Consider the following 17,245-nt stretch of genomic DNA (forward strand, 5'->3'; position numbering starts at 1 on the left):
AGGTTGTTTCTATTTCTTTTATGAGTAGAAAACTCATAAGAGTTTTCTATGAGTGTTAGCAAATTGCTAGACCTACTAACAAGCTAAGAAGAATAAGCAAAAGCTATGCAAGCCATTGAAACACTGACACTTGTCTGCTCTTGGAAATTTTCTAGAATTCACACACGTACATGTGTGAATCCATGTGTTTGGATTTAAGTACAAGTTTCTTCCATGTAGCTTTATGTTGTTTGGTTGCAATTGGAATATGAGATTCCTGCTCCAAAATAGGAACATAGCAGCCTCTGAAGTAGATGATCTAGCAAATATTCAAGTGGAGATAAGGCCAAATATATGTCACCTGCCATCCTTGCCTCTTTCTTCTCATGCTGCATTTTCTGTTTTTACACTGCCCTCAGCTGTCTTCATATTGCTAGTTTAGGGAGTTTTCCTGGTTTTCATAAGTAGCTACAGTTGGATGCTGTTACTGTGCTCAGTTCTGGCAAACTGCTGACTCTGGCCTCCTGCATATCAGTGGTTTCCATTTGCACTGATAGTTGCATTGATGCACTGACAGACACTGATACTGTCTGCAAGTTCTAGCACTGTTCATGTGATTAGTATAGGTAGAGGTTAGTTCTTACTTTAATCTTTGTCATCATATATTCTGTTTGGAGTATCTGTGTGGCCGGTATTCTTAAAGTGGTCTGAGATGCTCTCAGGAGAGAAAGGTCTTTCAGTGAGGTGCAGAGACAGTAGCAGATGTGAGACTGAATGAAATAGCCTGCCTCTGCTGTTACCAGGACCTGTGAGCCCATAATGATATTTGCAGGCCCAAGAGGGAAAAAAGGGAAGATTTTTTTGAGTAAACAGGAGATTGGAAGACATAAATGAGCATTCATAAACAAGCAGTTCAAGCTTTTTTTTGCTGTAGATGGATCTAGGTGAGTTTTTTCCACCACTCTAATGTTTCTCAAATAAGTGAGCTTTCCTCAGCTGTGTGTGGATACATTACTGATGTTATAATGGGTTAAAGTGTTCCCAGGCTGGCTTTTAAATTAGAAGCATTGATTTCCAGGGACTTCAGCATAACACTTGATAGTTATTGGTAGAATGCAAGAGCTTGTCTGTCTTTGCCTGGAAGTGTTCATGTCACTTAAATGCATGGTCCTCTGTTGTTTATAGGACTCCTTCTAAAGGTCAAGAGTTTTAAGTCATAAATATGTCCTCAAATCTGCTGAGATCATTATTTGCCTACAGCCCTTTTTCTAGTAAAAAGGGGTCTGTGTGGAGACATGACATTTGGTGATAACAACCTTAATAGGAAACAAAGTATTGTGGAGAAAGTGTTCTGTAAGTTTGACAGTTCTGTTAGTAAAAATGTGTTGTCAGCAGAGCTTGGTAACTGATGAGTTTGGAAACATTCAAGAGTAATTTTTTTTTCACCAGCTCTGGCAGGCTTCCTCGCTTTAAAGTAAATTCTTTCATTGATATGACTATCAGCCAAGTTGGGAGGAGTTCAGAAATGTTCTTGTCCCTTGGAAGGGGACTGTATACTCTGCTGTCTTTAATGTTTAAGTTGCAAATAATATATATCAGAAGCCTGGAAGGAAAAACAGGAAAACATCACTGTTATTACCCTTTCCAGGTTAGCTGATCCTGCAGATTTAACCCCTGAAATTAAAGAACTCCCGGTTAACTCAGTTGTCTGCCCTTCTATATGTGTTACGATGCTTTCTTCATCTCAGTGTGGACAATTAATAAATGGGATTTGAGACTGTCGTGGTTTAACCCCAGCCAGCAACTAAGCACCCTACAGCCACTCAGTCATTTTCCCCCGCCACCCAGTGGGATGGGGGAGAGAATCAGAAGGAAAAAGGTAAAACTCATGGGCTGAGATAAGAACAGTTTAATAGAACAGAAAGGAAGAAATTAATAATGATGATAATAACAATAATAAAATGACAATAATAATAAAAGGATTGGAATATACAAAACAAGTGATGCACAATGCAATTTCTCACCACTTGCTGACAGATGCCCAGTTAGTTCCTGAGCAGAGATCCCCCCAGGCCAACTCCACCCAGCTTATATACTGGGCATGACATCACATGGTATGGAATACCTCTTTGGTCAGCCGCCCTGGCTGTGTCCCCTCCCAACTTCTTGTGCCCCTCCAGCCTTCTTTTGCTGGCTGGGCATGAGAAGCTGAAAAATCCTTGACTTAGTCTAAACACTACTTAGCAACAACTGAAAACATCAGTGTGTTATCAACATTCTTCTCATACTGAATCCAAGACATAACACTATACCAGCTACTAGGAAGAAAATTAACTCCATGCCACCCGCAACCAGGACAGAGAGCTATTTTGTTTCAGCATCACTGCTATCTTTCAGTATGTGAACCTTGCTCTGCCTTAGATGCAACTGTTCTGTTGCTTCTGGTAAAGGCACTGTCTAAACCTTTTGTGATGAGCACCTTTTTGAGCTAAAGTTCAAAAGATAAAGTTAGATTGTTCAGGAGGGGGAGGGGGGGAAATATGAAGGCAGAGTTTTACCTATGCATTTTCATAAGAACTAGATGTCCCTGAGACATCAGTTGAATTTTTATTCTTTTTTTAATCCAAAGGAGACTGATTTTTCATTTAAATATTATTTTTCCCCAACTTCATCTTCAAACAGAGATATGGTGAGCTACCACATACAAGAAGTCCTTCGACCTATTTAGTGCTTTGGTTTGTACACTGACTGTGGAAACAATAATTGTTGGCCCATTCAATCCCAACAAATTGAAACCAGTCATCATGTTTTATCCAATTTACTTCTGTATTGCTGAAGTTAATTTCAGTGTTAGTGCACGCTTAACTAGAGTGTCTTGCTTCTCTGACCAATACTTCCTAGGCATCTTAAAGCTGTTATGTGACTTCATTACATAGGTTTTTACTTTCTATCACTCTTTAAAACAGAATGATCCATACCTGACGCAAATAGCAGTCAAACTAGTCTATAGTCATGATATCAGTAGGATCTAGATGTCATTTAGACCAGTGAGTGACTTTTTTAGAGTATTTGTGGTTTGGGGATTTTTTTAACTTCACTGATACAATTTTTTGACTGAAAATATGGAACATACCCCTTGGCTGCTAGTGTGTGTATATAAGATAAACCTTTTACAGTTTTCTATTCAAAGAAGGTGAAGCTTATGGTATTTGTGTCATGGGATTCGTGCCAGCATTTTTAAAGATTGTCATCTGCTGTTGACCCAGGAGGGGAGGAAGAAATGGGTTTACATTGCAGCAAGAAAACTTTTTGTTAGACAGTTCATGTTTCTGGTTGTACAGATGATGAAGTACGGTGAAGAAACAGATTGCACTGAGACAGTGCAGAATATCCACGACTGGAGGCACTGAAGAACACATTGCACCAGCACCCAAGAGGGCTGGTGAGCTTGGGCCTGCTTCGAGCTTGGCACTGCCCTTGGTGGTCCTTGCCCAAGCACCTGCAGGCTCCTGCTGTGGGTGGGAAGATGGGGCTGAGAACAACCATGGAGATACGGGCGCTCCTAGCAGCACTTTTAAGGGTGCATATGTGAGAAAGGTGAGGTTTTGTATGACTTTCTATTGAAGCTCAGGCTTTGTAAAGGCCACTGTTCCTGTCCTGCAGGCATGTTCACCTACCACAAGGACTCGCACTGCCATTGGTTCAGCAGCTTTAAGTGCGATAACTATTCTGAATTCCGATTGGTTGGAGCTGTATCCTTTTATGTCCACTAGACAGTGCTAAACAAACAGCCATTCAATGAGTTGGTACGGGCATGAAATAAAGCATTGATTAAAGCTCGTTCAGATGTTGTATATACAAGTGTGTTCCATTTTTAAATGTATAAAAAGAATGTCATTCAAGCTAGTGAACTAAAAATAGGAAGAAAATGGTGGTATGTGGGTATGTGGTGCATTTTACAGTCAAAATACTAGAATTAAGATTAAACATGCAACTCTCTGTGTATAAGTTGTAAATAAGTTGTAAATTTTTATCTACGTACACCCTTACACCTCTGAGTTTCATTCAGTAAACATAAATGAGCCCGTATGCATTAATACTTTAAGTCCCCATTGATCAGTGGGGTGTTGTTTTTTTTTTTTTTTAACTGAATGGAAGCCACATGCTATTTTGAGCATAAGTTTATTTCCTAGGTTTTCTGTTGTGCTCATTTATGAAGTCCTCAGAAAAATGATTAATGATAATATATGCTTATAACTCCACTAAGATGAGATGATGATGTCCCCATTTTACTGATTGCAGTTGGACCAGATGATTGTCGTAGGTCTCTTCCAACTGAACTATTCTATTCTAGTGAGAAGCTGAATTGTGAACTGGATTCTTCTGATTTTTGGTATAATTTCAAATTTCTTTCACGAGATACACTTAAATGTGCTAGCTGATGAGCTGTAGTGCCAGTACAGGTTGTCTTTATGCTTTTAGATTTATTTAAAAGAAAAATTGCTATATTGAAGTCTCTCTAGAATTTTTGGATTAAAAATATGTATCTACAATTATCTTTAAAAACTTTTTTCATAACAATACTTTGGAACAATTTATTCTAGGAATGCTTGTGTAGAATATTATGGTGAAGATTCTCAAGTATTCTGTCAATGTGCATCATATGACCATTTTAACTACTACTTTTAAAAAACTGCATTTAAAATTATCAGTCAAAAAAACTTAAATTTCCATTGCTTCTGTTTGTTTAGCATGTATTGGAGTATGCTGAGTAAAGTCTTAAAATATTTTTTCCAAGTTACTTAAAATACTATCTGTAATAAGGATGTGTGGGGTTTGCCCTTAACATTTGACACGTATAGCTTATGGGACTTGCTGTATATAATAGCATCACATTGGATATTCGTTTCCCACCTTGCTGTTACAAGAAATTATTGAGTCCTCCCATTGTTCCCTGTGATCACAACACACTTGTAGGCATCTGTGATGTCACATTAGGTGACCTGTTTCAGATTATGCCCGTAAGTATTATGTTTTTTAAAAGGCTAAATTACTGATTTAAAACCTGTTTTATTTATATTTAATGCTTGAATTATAAACTGTTTCAAAACAGCCTTTTTTTCAGCACAGGTTGATAAAGTCTCCTTCTGTTGAAAACAGAAATTGTCCATGTTTTCTAGCATGGCAGAATTATTGTTGATCTATTTGAAGTTACAATACCAAAATCCGATATGAGCATTCTAGACACATTTTCCGTAGTAAAAAGAAAAATGTAACCGTTTATACTGAAATAAAAATAAATAAATATATATACACACATATTAATTAAGCAGTGAGTTTTTCTTTGTGGACTCGTTCTGAACATACAGCTTTTTCCAAGATACTTTCTATATAAAGTAATGATTCTGGCATGTCCTTGCAAAGTACATCACTTAGTTTTGTAGATTTTCTAAAGAGTTTTTACTCATTTTGTAGGAACTGGCTCATGGACTAAGTGAACTTCTATCCTATGAAGGCAATGTCGAAGAGGATTTTTACTCAACCTTTCAGGTCATTAAATACACAACTATAAGTGATTCTCAAACTCGTTCAGTAATTTTTACCAATGTTTCTGCAACGGAGTGGCCTACTACTGTGTGATTGCTGATTGTTTGGAATATAACTGCATGGCCATTAAAGCTTGCTTCAAGACCAGTCTAGTCCTGGGGCATCAGGGCTTACAGAGACTGGCTCCATTATGGGGCTTTAAGCCGTTGTCCTCTGGCAGTGTAGATGGATCTGAATACTGGCTGCCAGGGTCGCATGGCCATCCACCAGTGCATTTCCAGCTCTTTGCTTGCTCTGACAACCATCACCTTGCAATTGGTGACCTGGTTTGTGGAATTCATCTGGCTGCAAAACAGTCCCTTTTCTGTCTAACCCAGATGCTAGTCAAAGCTTACTCTGGTTATTTTATATGCTTTGTCCAGGAAATCGCACTTGAACAATAGCTTGTTCAGGTTACGGTAGTTTTGCCTGACCTGTATGTCTAACTGCTACTTCAATGAAGAAAGCCTTTTTCATTTATTCATTGTTTTAGAACACATACTAGTTGGTAAAATTTCATGCTGGTTTATGGATGTGTATTGGACTAGTATTGACCTTTTTTTCCTCAGCTTTGAATTACATTATTGTCAGACCATATGAGAATTTTTGTGAAGCAGGTACTTTAGAGTTCCTAGGTGAGCTACAGTGGAACAAAACCTTCTTAATTGTATTTGATGCTCCTAAATTGTTCTTTTCTATGAAAAACTCTGTGGCTCCAGAGCCTGCAGGTCAGTTTGATGTACCACTGTGTAAAAGGGTTAGTTTTTCTACTTTGAATACCAATTTCTTGAGCAATTTGTTGAAAATTGTGGTATTTAACTTTTAAAAACCCCACAACCCTCAGGATTACAGGATGTGCTAAAGAGAGAGACAGGGGAAATACATGAAATAATAAATACAAGCTTTGTAATTTGTGAGTATATGAATGTATTTTCCAGTATTGACTTGACTCCTCTTTTTCTCCAGGTTTTTCAGGAAGAATTTGGTGTTATAAAATCTTACAACTTAAAGCCAAATGGAGATAAAATTCCAGTCACAAATCAGAATAGGAAAGGTACTTCAATACGTATTAACTACACATATTTGGTAGATTTAAGTTTGCCCCTTTTTTCCTTCTTATAAACCTAGGTTTTCTTTAACAAAATGTGCAAATTAAATTACTGTAATCCTTTCTGTTATGCCCACCAATTTAATAGCATCTAGAATGAAATGCATTCATTTTTCTTAGTTCAGTACAATTTGAGAGAGCACAACAAATGATTATTTAAAATTATTATGATGTAACAAAATAAAATGTTTTTCTTTTTTAGAATATGTGCAGCTCTATGTTGATTTTCTTCTCAACAAATCAATTTACAAACAATTTGCAGCTTTCTATTATGGATTTCATAGTGTCTGTGCTTCATATGCATTACTGGTAAGAATAAAATGAAACATAACTCTTCTGTTTCAAATACGTGACAATGACTTATCTAAATTAAACAAATTACTCTGGATGATCTTAGGATTTGTGAAGAATCTTGATTAATCAATGTAGTTGATTAATCCAACATAAGCAGAAGAAATTAAGCAGGTAATCAGCTGTGCTCTGTAGCGTTCCACTGAAAACAGATAAATAAAGCTCCACAAGTTAGGTTTATCAGTATGCATTCACAGACACTTCTCAGGCTCTTGTGTGAATGTTTACAAGGATTCTCTGTATGCCCTACAGTTATGAGCAGCAGAGCAACTATGTCTGTATGCTCTTGAATGACTCCTGAAAACCTATTACTTTTTGCAGGAAGAACACTCAATGAGGTTGAGATTAAACATTCTTCCATATTCAGTCCTGTTTGGCTGTTGGAATGCCTTTTGTAATTTACATCATCCCATGTGCAGTAAGAAGAGAAAGAAGAGGCAATTATAATTTGCATGAGATTTTCTTCATTCCTGTGAGATTAGCCAAGTATGACAGACTTGCAGCAAAGTGAGATGTGACTAACTGCAAGGAAGGTTCTGGAAGGAGATGAAAAATCCATTGAAATGCTGTGACATACTTTCATGCAATTTAATGATGTTGTAGTAAATGAATAAGTAGGTTCTGCAGGTGTAAGTTTAGCAGTTGTTAAAACAGTTTATTGTTCTATGTATTTGCTTTGCACAGCAGTGTGTACAACTAAGAGTCAAGTTCTGTCAGCCACTGCTACTCATCAGCCTCCACTGGGACTTTTCAGTGTAAATGAAATGGAAGTTGTAACCAAAATTGAGATCAAAACCCTCCCTCCAAATTCCATACATACAAACTTAATTTTCTTCCTGTCCCATTTGTAATCTAATCAGATGACAAGCAAGTCAATGTAATAAATGCAAGAATGAAAAAGAAGTGAGGAATGAAAGAAATACACTAAAATATGATGTTATCCAGTGATTTGCTTTTTACTATATATAGTAGTAAGAGATTCTTCAAAGTATGAGGAATTCGTTTTTCTATAAAACAGTATGTATCTAGGTTATAGATTTATATTGAATGATATTCTGTTAGTTTTTCTATAATGCCAAGAGAAACATTTAATTTGAATCTAGTAGCATCATTTCTCATCTTTAAAAAAAATGAAATATTTTATCCTTAATTTCTGGCAGCTACTTCGTCCAGAAGAGGTTGAAATTCTTGTCTGTGGCAGTCCTGAACTGGATATGTCCGCTTTACAGCGAAGTACCCAATATGAGGGCTACCAAAAGACTGATCTTACTATACGGTAGGCTTAATTTTTTTCATTCTAATTACCGAGTTTAAAAACATCATAGAATGGTAGACTGTTGGGATTAATCTCTTTAAGGATAATCTGAGAATGATTGAAGTTTTAAAAAAGTATTTCCAAATAAGACAAAGGCACTATTAAATTATCTCTAAGTAGAAAGAGTTAGATCCTTTTAGTTAGATCCTGTTTCTGAATACCTTTAAAAGGTTATGATCAGATTGAAATGGAGATAGCTTAAAAAGAGTAGCCTGAAATCCTGTGTAGTGAAATCTGAGTCTTTATTTTTATTATCCAATCTTCTAAACATGCTTTTTCTCTTCCAATTCTATTTGATACTAAGGATATTTATATTAGGGAGTAGAAGGCATTTATATTTTTATAGAAAAGTGGGTTTGGGCATCATTTGACAAGACATCATTCGAAAATTCACAAAACATTGTAGTTGTCAAGTCCTTAGGAATTTATTTAACCTTGCAAATTAGGATACTACTGATGTCCTATATATTACATTAATTAAATTCTCAGTAAGTAATATTCATTATGTAGTACTTGCAGTTGTATTATTATCCTTGTACTGTTTTGTCGTGATATTGCATCTTACACCATTTTCTTCTCCCTCTGCCCGGAACACAGATACTTTTGGGATGTAGTACTTGGATTTTCTCTTGACCTTCAAAAGAAGCTGCTACATTTTGCCACAGGAAGTGATAGAGTACCTGTGGGAGGAATGGCTGATTTGAATTTCAAGATTTCAAAGAGTGAAACATCCACTAATTGGTAAGTAGTTTTCTGGGGTTTTAAATTTTTTTGTTATGTTAAGCAGTTTTCTGGATTATTAAAAATTTTTGTTAAATTATTTCATGAGAGCCCTTATCACTCTTGCATATCTTTTTAAAGAGGAGGAAACTAATGTATAAGAAAGAAACTGAATGGACTCCTTTAGTTTGTCTTCAAAATGTGATTATACCCATTAATTGATTGCATAAATTTTGCAGGTGACCATCTAATACAAAATTGATTCTCCAGTAAATGTTTACATTTGAGGCCAGGAATTCCTTATAGAGATTTCTTACATGTTTTCAATTCAAATAAATTATTTGTTTAATTGTTCCTAACACGACAGCTGAGCTAATGAAAATATACCGTGAATCGCCACGATTTTTTCTGAATTCGTTGAGTCTGTCATGTATAGCAGCCCCTGCAGTTGCAGAAAATGCTTATGTTCTTTCCTGATGGTCTAAATAAGAATTTTAACATGTATGGCTGAGAAGATGTAGCATTCCTTTAGGGTCTCTGGTGAGTAAGTGTATGGCTGATACAGAGGTTGCTCAGAAGAAATAGGAACAAAGCAGCCTTGTAATTTCATTGTGAAGGTTAAGTTGTTCATGCCAAGTTCTTATGTTTCTGGTGGTGTTTTATTTTGTATTGAATTGACTTGAGAAATTCCACATACCTTCCAGCTAGTATTTTCCTTCTCAAGATTGGAGAAAGTCAGTTTAAATAATTTGGAAAGCTGTATAGAAAAGCTTACTGCTCTGAAGCTTGCTGCTAAGCAGTAATTACTGGCTTGACCTAGATTCTCAGACATTTAGGGTAATCAAAATGCCTAAATGGAACTATATTTTTAAAGTCAAAATTTTGTTGGGTTTTCTGTGGAGAGCTGAATTAAATGCGTAAACAAAATTAATTTGGGGTTTTTTTTTAAATTTGGTTTATCTAATTCCCGTGGTATTTCTAACACTTTATTCAATGAGCTAATAACTGGTTCCTGTAACATGTCAAAGGAACATTAGGATCTGATGAAAAATGAAGAAAAATCAGTCAATGTTGAATCTCTGTTTAAGTTCATTCTCCTGTAAATTGTTCATTTTCTTAAAAGTGGAAAATGTATTTTTAAATAGTGTGCGTTTTAAAATTATGTAGGTTTGTGTTTTGCAAGATAATTGTTGCAGTCAGACTGCCTGTGCAGAGATGAACGTAGACATGCTGGCATTGCATTGCCCACACAATAGGATCAAAAAATATAATAGCAATGAAAATTGCCAAATTAATATCTTGTTTCCCAACTTTCCAAATTCTGAAGTACATGACTCCAGTCTGATTAATGGATCTTTACTTGTTTAAAGGGTGGGGAAGGGAGAAGTAGCTTGAGTTTCCAGATCTGGGGGGATTCCACCCCCTTTCAAGAATGTTTGCTAATGACCAAAGGCCAAGCTGCTGCCATTCAAAAGACTAAGGGCTTCAGTGAAAACAGAACTAGGGAGCTTTTGAGTCACATACTAAAATTTAACTTTTAAGTGTCCAAGTTTTAGAAATTTTTCAGTGTGTTGGGTTAATTCCAAATGTCAGGTTGAGCTTCAGCTCATTGTCTTTCTCCTCTCTCCCCGCAAAGTAATCAGTTGTAGGACAAGTCTATATCCTCAGTGCTGTCCTGCGTGTCACTTGAGATCATAAAGGGCAAGAAGATCCTGTAGCTTCTTATTGCCTGTGGCTGTGAGGCAGGGTGTTAGTGGCATCTCATACTAGTGGCAAAACAAGGGCTTCCGCTACTGAAGAACAGTTCTCATCAAACTACTCCGTTCTATTAAGGAGCAGAGTTTCCACTGTTTCAGTCAGGCAATTCGAAGAGGTACTTGCAATATATACTTAAACTCAACTCTCAGAAGAAACTTGCAACTGAAAGTGTGGGTATGGCTAAGACCAAAACTTGTGAACTGTTGTTTTTCCAGGGCTTCAGTCAGCTCCTCAGTGCTCTGCACTGAGGCATATGTAAGGATGTATTTTTACTGAGTTCTGTATCCTTACAGTAACTGTGGTTCATCTAGGTGTCTCTATACCTACTGCAGGACCCACCTTCCTTCTTTATGTTGTGGATTCTGATTATATCCACATTTTGTATTTAGAGAAAAACTGGTTTTGAAGTCATGTGGTACCTGGAGTTTACAAAACCTGGAAGGAGATGTTTCCAACTTAACAAAAAAAGAAAGGCGGGGAGGGAGTTGCAGGCAAACAAATTCACCTGAGGTGCATATGACCAACAGTGGTGTTATGTGTTCAACAGAACTTGAACCAACAACATCATTAGGATAAATGTTCCTTTTACAGGTTTTCTTATTTAAGTAATGTTTAACTGAAAATGTGTAGGCAGTTGGCAGTGTTCTGCTTCTATTGTATTATTAAATGTGTTTTGTTGGGGTTTTTTTAAATTATTTTAGGTTACCTGTGGCCCATACCTGCTTCAACCAGCTTTGTCTCCCTCCTTACAAGAACAAGAAGGAACTGAAGCAAAAGTTGATCATTGGAATTTCAAATGCAGAGGGTTTTGGTCTAGAATAAAATGAAATACTTCAAGAACAGCATTTTTATGTAGCATTCACTCTCTTCTAATTGTGCCTTTAAGCTTTTTGTTATGTCTGTTGATACTGTGCCAGTCTTAGCCAACTTAAATTTTTTTTTTTTTTTTAATTAAATATGAATTATATGTTTTTTCCTGAATGGCAATATGTTTACTGCTTGCTTTGTCACAGAAAGTAGCTTTCTTCATACAAAAAGCTAGTCTATTTGATAAACACAACCCAACTAATTTCTAAGTTATAGTTTGTTTCTGTTTTTTCTTAATAGCACTTTATCATTAATCATAATTCCTTTACATCACAGGTATCCCACTGGGAGATAATATACAGAATATTTCTTTATTAGCTGATCCCAGTGGTAGAATGTTTTCAATTAACCTGAATAATAGAAAAAATATAACATACAGCATGTAGCCATATTTTCACAAAGGCAAATAGGAATTTTAGTCTTTATAAAATGTATGCAGTTTTAATATTCTGGTTTTCATTCTCGACGAAACAGGCTGTCTCAGAAGCATGTAAATAACTGCCTGTGAACAAATAGGGTTTTGATAGTGCCATTTACTGCTAAAAAATTATTTTTTATGAATAAGAGGTTTTAGATGTTCTATATTCAGCTTTTACACTTGACTGTACAAGAGTGTTAAAAGGTACTTTTTTCAGCTTGAGGGGATTCAAGTTCAAACTACAGGTATTAAGCAACTTGTATGTTCATTCTTTGACAGCAAACTAACCAGATCTACTGTAGCGTTATAGTAAACAAAACTAGATATTGAAAATAAATTCCACGTATGGTGAAATATTTCAGGAAAAGAATTAAATCCACAACACATGGAGAACTGATACACTGTATCATGCTATCTTTTTTGCCAGCAACTTTGTTGAAAGTCTTAAGTAAGCTGTGACAAAAGTGAATACAGTAACATTTCAGAAGAAAGTTGAAGGTTTGGTTAACTTGAAGGCCAGCATTTAAAGACAATGTTTTGTGGTTTTCACTGCATGAACTACATGAAAAGAATTCTTGGTATGCCTGCCCTGAGTTAGTAAATTAGCAGCTGGAAAAGAAATTTGTTCTAAAATGCAGATGTAATTACAAGTCTGGGTTTTATTCATTGTATGGAAAGAATTTATCAGCATACAGTATAGTATTTTTTTAAGATGAATAGCTACTGTGTGTTCTATAGATTTTTCTTTCAGCTGAATGAGGCCCAGATTGTTCAAGACACTTTGGCATCTGTCAGCTTTCCCCATTGACTTCTACTGGGGCATGGATGCTTGAATATCTTGTAGTGTCTGTACTCAATTACTTATTTGCAATACAAGTAAAATATTATATTATTCTTGTTTTCCCTGTCTGTATTATTTACATACAACCAACAGATTTACACATGGTGAACAAATTAATCTGCCTAATCCATAGTTTCAAAGGTGTTGTGGATTTTCTTCACTAGCTAAGTGTAAATTTTATTTTATTCTATTTCCTAGAGAAGGTACTGGTGATTTTACTGTTTTAGTAAAGCAGAGATAAATAGTAGGATATTTTAAAATATTTGGCACTGTATTCATTGTGCTCTCCTTGAAACCTGTAATAAAATTTCCATTTATTTCAGCCTGGAACAAAACTAGGTTAGCATAGAGAGTGTTAAAAGCAGCATTTCGAACCTGTGCATTTTACATTGTTTCTCCCAAATGGAGATTTTAAAATAAATCTTAATTTACAGGATTTCAGATGTTAAGAAATTAAACTTTCACCATTGCACTGAATGAACAAGATAGCTTCATGCAATGTCAAATTTCTAGCAGCTGAATGTGGATGTAGGTAAGAAATCAGGAAGCAAACACCGCCCCCCGTTCCCTTTTCTAAAATTGGATTTGTGGAAGGTTGTCTTAGGAATAAGTAGCTACACAGTTTATCTGAATGAAAACACGGCAAATTAGCCAAAATATTTTTTTATGGCTTAAGCCCACTTTTAATAACTATTTATCTATTATTGTTAAAATAAAAGCTTTATCTTCTTATTTTGACTGAATTGCACTTTGCCTTGGGTTTAGTTTTATTTATTGAAGCTTTTTTGATTTACTGTGTAATATTACCTCAGAATTCTAAAAAGGCTATTGTATTTGCATCAGTTTTTAAATAAGATTGTCATTCAATGACATTTTATATTTCCTGATGTTGATAAATTAAACAGTAAATTTTGTATTTGTTAAATGAAAGCATTGCACTGTATTTATGAAATAAGCCTCTGACCATTTTAGAACTTTTCCTCAATGATGTTTTGTTGTTCTTTTGTCTTGCCCTGTAATCCAGCAAATCTTTTTTTATCTCCATCATTGTTTTGTACCGTACAAAGGAAATCTGGTTTGTATAAACTTGTTCATTACTAAGTATCTATTTTTATGTATTAAAATTGTGCAGTCATTAAATCAAATATTTCAATTTCTGTCTTGACTTGTTTAATTTCAGATTTTGAAAACTGATCATAATGGGTTTAAGAATATGATCAACTTATCTGCTTTTGTCTTATTTTTCTTTTGAAAAGTTTTCTTTACAGTAACAGTTTCGCTAAAACATTGCATGGCTCACTGAAAAAGAAACTGAGTTTCAACTACCAGACATGCACCCAGCAGTATATTCCATGTTTATAGTCAAAATTACAGGTGTTCTAGTGCATGCCATGGTGTAATAATGCTGTAAAATAGCATGGATCCTGAACTTAATTTTCCTTATTTTTTTATTTCCTCAGTTGCAAGATTACTTGGAGGTACAAGGAAAGACAAAGCCAAGCTGTTGTATGTTTTATCTTTTTCTGACTAATTTTAACATTAAAATTGGGAGGGGCAGGTAACAAGAACATCATGCTTTCTCCTGGACACAGGTCCTGATCACAGGACTAATACCTGACCAGATTCCAACTTGCTTCTTGTCTCCTTTGTACCACTCAAATTACCTACAGGTGGCAGCAAAGATGAGGATTGAAACCACTTAATTAGATGTCAGACTTTCCTCTTAACTAACAGTAGATATTGTAAATACAATAATGAAGAAAAAAGTTATAAATGTATATCACAAATAATTTCAGATTCACAAAATCAGCGAATATAAATTGGCTTCTAGCAAGTATGTGGAGAAGGAAGAAGCAGTTGCTTCTGTCTAGCATTGGGTTTTCAAAAAGTCTTCTCTTTCCATGGAGAGTTCCCTAATGTGTTATTGGGATCAGCGAGAGACTCTGCCAAAGACTCAAAGAGAGGAGATTGATTGTTACTGATCTCTGAATAGTCAATAGCTCAACACTGATATTTAGAAAGAGGTTAGAAAACCTAGCTTGCTTTGTCCTGCTCCAACTAGGGATCAGATGGCTAGTGCTGGGGCTTAAAATTGAAATGCAGTATTTCCTTTTGATTTTTTGGCCAAAAGTGGTGAGATTCCTTCTCTGTAGTTGTAGTTGGTAGTGGTACTGCTTGACTTGCTCCAAAAGCAAATGCTGAATCTGTTGTTATTTTTCATAGCTGTGGTATTTAATGTTCTATCAGAATCCTTCCCTGAAAAAACTGAAATATCTTAAAGGTCCCTCAAAGCCTTTGTTTTCATGTCCTGACTGGCAGATTGTAAGAGCACGTGTTTTTCCTTCTAGAGCACCTAGTTCTTTTCCAATAAAATTTCTTTTTTTGTTTGGGTCAAGTAATTTTCCATTCTATTTGGATTTTTTTTTTTCTTCAGGATCTGTGCTGTTGTAAGTGTTGTTGAAGTTCCTTGCACTTTTAAAGATTCATAGTGTCTAGGAAAATAACAACAGGATGGCTTGGACTGCTACAGCTGTTTCACTTGTGTTAGAAATGTTCTAATTCGTAGTCAGGTGGGTTTTGTTGTTAAATTAATGAGAACAAATGGGCCCCCAGAGATCTGCACCTTTCAAATTGTTAATTAAATTCGTATTAAAGTCTTTAAACTGCAATGGCTTTATGTAAAATATAACACGGGAACAGGTATGGCAAGGGTTATTATAGTTTGATACAGTTAGTGTATTCATAACTGTAGAATGTAGAATATTTGATTCAAAAATAATTTGTTTTATGAACTATGTTTAGGAAAGAAGTCTGAGGTCAAGGAAGATGGAGAGATGTCTCTGAGGATCTGGTAGAGTAGTTGCTCGTTAAATTCTGGAAGGGTGGGAGAAGTTCACATAAGTTGGGCAGCACCTAACATAAGTTCAGTTCTGGTTTATTCTGCAGGGTTAAATGTTAAATAATACCTATACGTGTAAGAATAGGACATATACATTAAGGGTTTTGTTGCATGTTTCAGGAGTTTTATATTCTACCACAGCAAGGCTTCATTTACCGTTTTTCTTTTTGGCATCAATTTTTATTATTTGATATTTGTAGTGAGTGATGAATAGGTTTTTACTTTCTGATGCACTATTTTCTTCCCATGAGAGTTGTTCCTAGATTATGTAGATGTATGATGGTCAGGTTTAGTTTACGGGCTTCTTGTTTATATGGTGATTTAACTCTATAGCATGCTTTCATATTAACCGGGAGAAATGCATCTGTTCTCACAGAGTCCTTAGTATCTTTACGCTAGCATCTCTGGCTGCCACCACACTATGGATAATAACAATCCAGCCTCTGCTGGCCTCTGTAGGCATTATCAGAACAGAACTATTTGTAACTACGTGTAAGTTAATTCAAACCATCTTGTCAATGAGTGAGTTTATATACATTCAACCTCTTTGCTGTAGCAGAGAGCTAGAATATTCATTTATTTTGCTATTCGTTTCTTGTCAGTAGCAAAGGGCGGGAACTGTGTTCTGTCCCCTGGAACGTCAATCCAGCCGGATATAAAGTAGCCAAAGCACAGTCATTTTGAAAACAGTGTGGTTTAAACTCAAACATGTGAGTCTTGATTTTGGTTGTCTTGTAGTGATTTTATGTAACCTCACACACCACATTTTCAAGGACTGTGGTGGTAGCATGTGTACTGCCTGGGGGTTTTAATAGTTGGCCTTGATTAGTAGGAAGGAATGGGTAGATGGGCCAGTAACATATGCCACTGTGAGCAGAGAAGGCACTTAATTTTGTCATCTCACGCATCTACTTTACAGAGGGATCTTTTCCCAAATCTTTCTGGATTCCAAGATGGAGGAGTATCCCACTCAGATTTTAAAATTCCCTGATAAGACATGTTCTGTGAAACTAAATGCATCATACTGATTCTTAAACATTTCCCTTCATTAGTAGAAAAATTGATTAAATATGGCAGATAAATGACCTATGTAAAATAGAGATGAGCACAGGAAAAATTTGGTTAGTAGTGGAAGAGGAAAATCTACTTTCTTATACAGTAGTTCTATAGAATTGCTTTTGAGTTGCAGAAATCTAGTTTTATTCCCTTAACTGATGAGGTTTAATGATTCTAGAGAATAATAGAGAGTTTAAGAGCTGAAATTATTTTTAATTTAATCACCATGTTAGATAAAGCTAAAACTTGAGTAAACTGTAATATTTTCCCATGTGTGCCTCTGTATAGTGCTTACTGCATTGTCTAATTGTACTGAAATCAATAAAATGTTCTGCAGCACTTTTCTT

At 35.7% G+C, this 17,245-nt stretch overlaps 1 protein-coding gene across 5 annotated transcripts in view; it reads left to right on the forward strand.

Moving 5' to 3' along the window:
- The window catches only part of HECTD2 (HECT domain E3 ubiquitin protein ligase 2), a 42,330-nt gene extending 28,234 nt beyond the window's left edge, over nucleotides 1-14,096 (forward strand). The window contains exons 14-21 of one of the 5 annotated variants that reach the window (XM_052799356.1): nucleotides 3,643-3,731; nucleotides 4,842-5,000; nucleotides 5,455-5,529; nucleotides 6,532-6,619; nucleotides 6,876-6,982; nucleotides 8,185-8,300; nucleotides 8,937-9,080; nucleotides 11,519-14,096. In XM_052799356.1, the coding sequence (XP_052655316.1) occupies nucleotides 3,643-3,731; nucleotides 4,842-5,000; nucleotides 5,455-5,529; nucleotides 6,532-6,619; nucleotides 6,876-6,982; nucleotides 8,185-8,300; nucleotides 8,937-9,080; nucleotides 11,519-11,639 (899 nt within the window). In that variant the 3' untranslated portion in view covers nucleotides 11,640-14,096. The other 4 variants (XR_008236931.1, XR_008236933.1, XR_008236932.1 and 1 more) reach the window with 4 other exon arrangements.
- The last annotated feature ends 3,149 nt before the right edge of the window (nucleotides 14,097-17,245 follow it).

Source organism: Harpia harpyja, chromosome 10, assembly GCF_026419915.1.
Source record: "Harpia harpyja isolate bHarHar1 chromosome 10, bHarHar1 primary haplotype, whole genome shotgun sequence".
In the NCBI taxonomy this organism is placed as follows: domain Eukaryota; kingdom Metazoa; phylum Chordata; class Aves; order Accipitriformes; family Accipitridae; genus Harpia; species Harpia harpyja.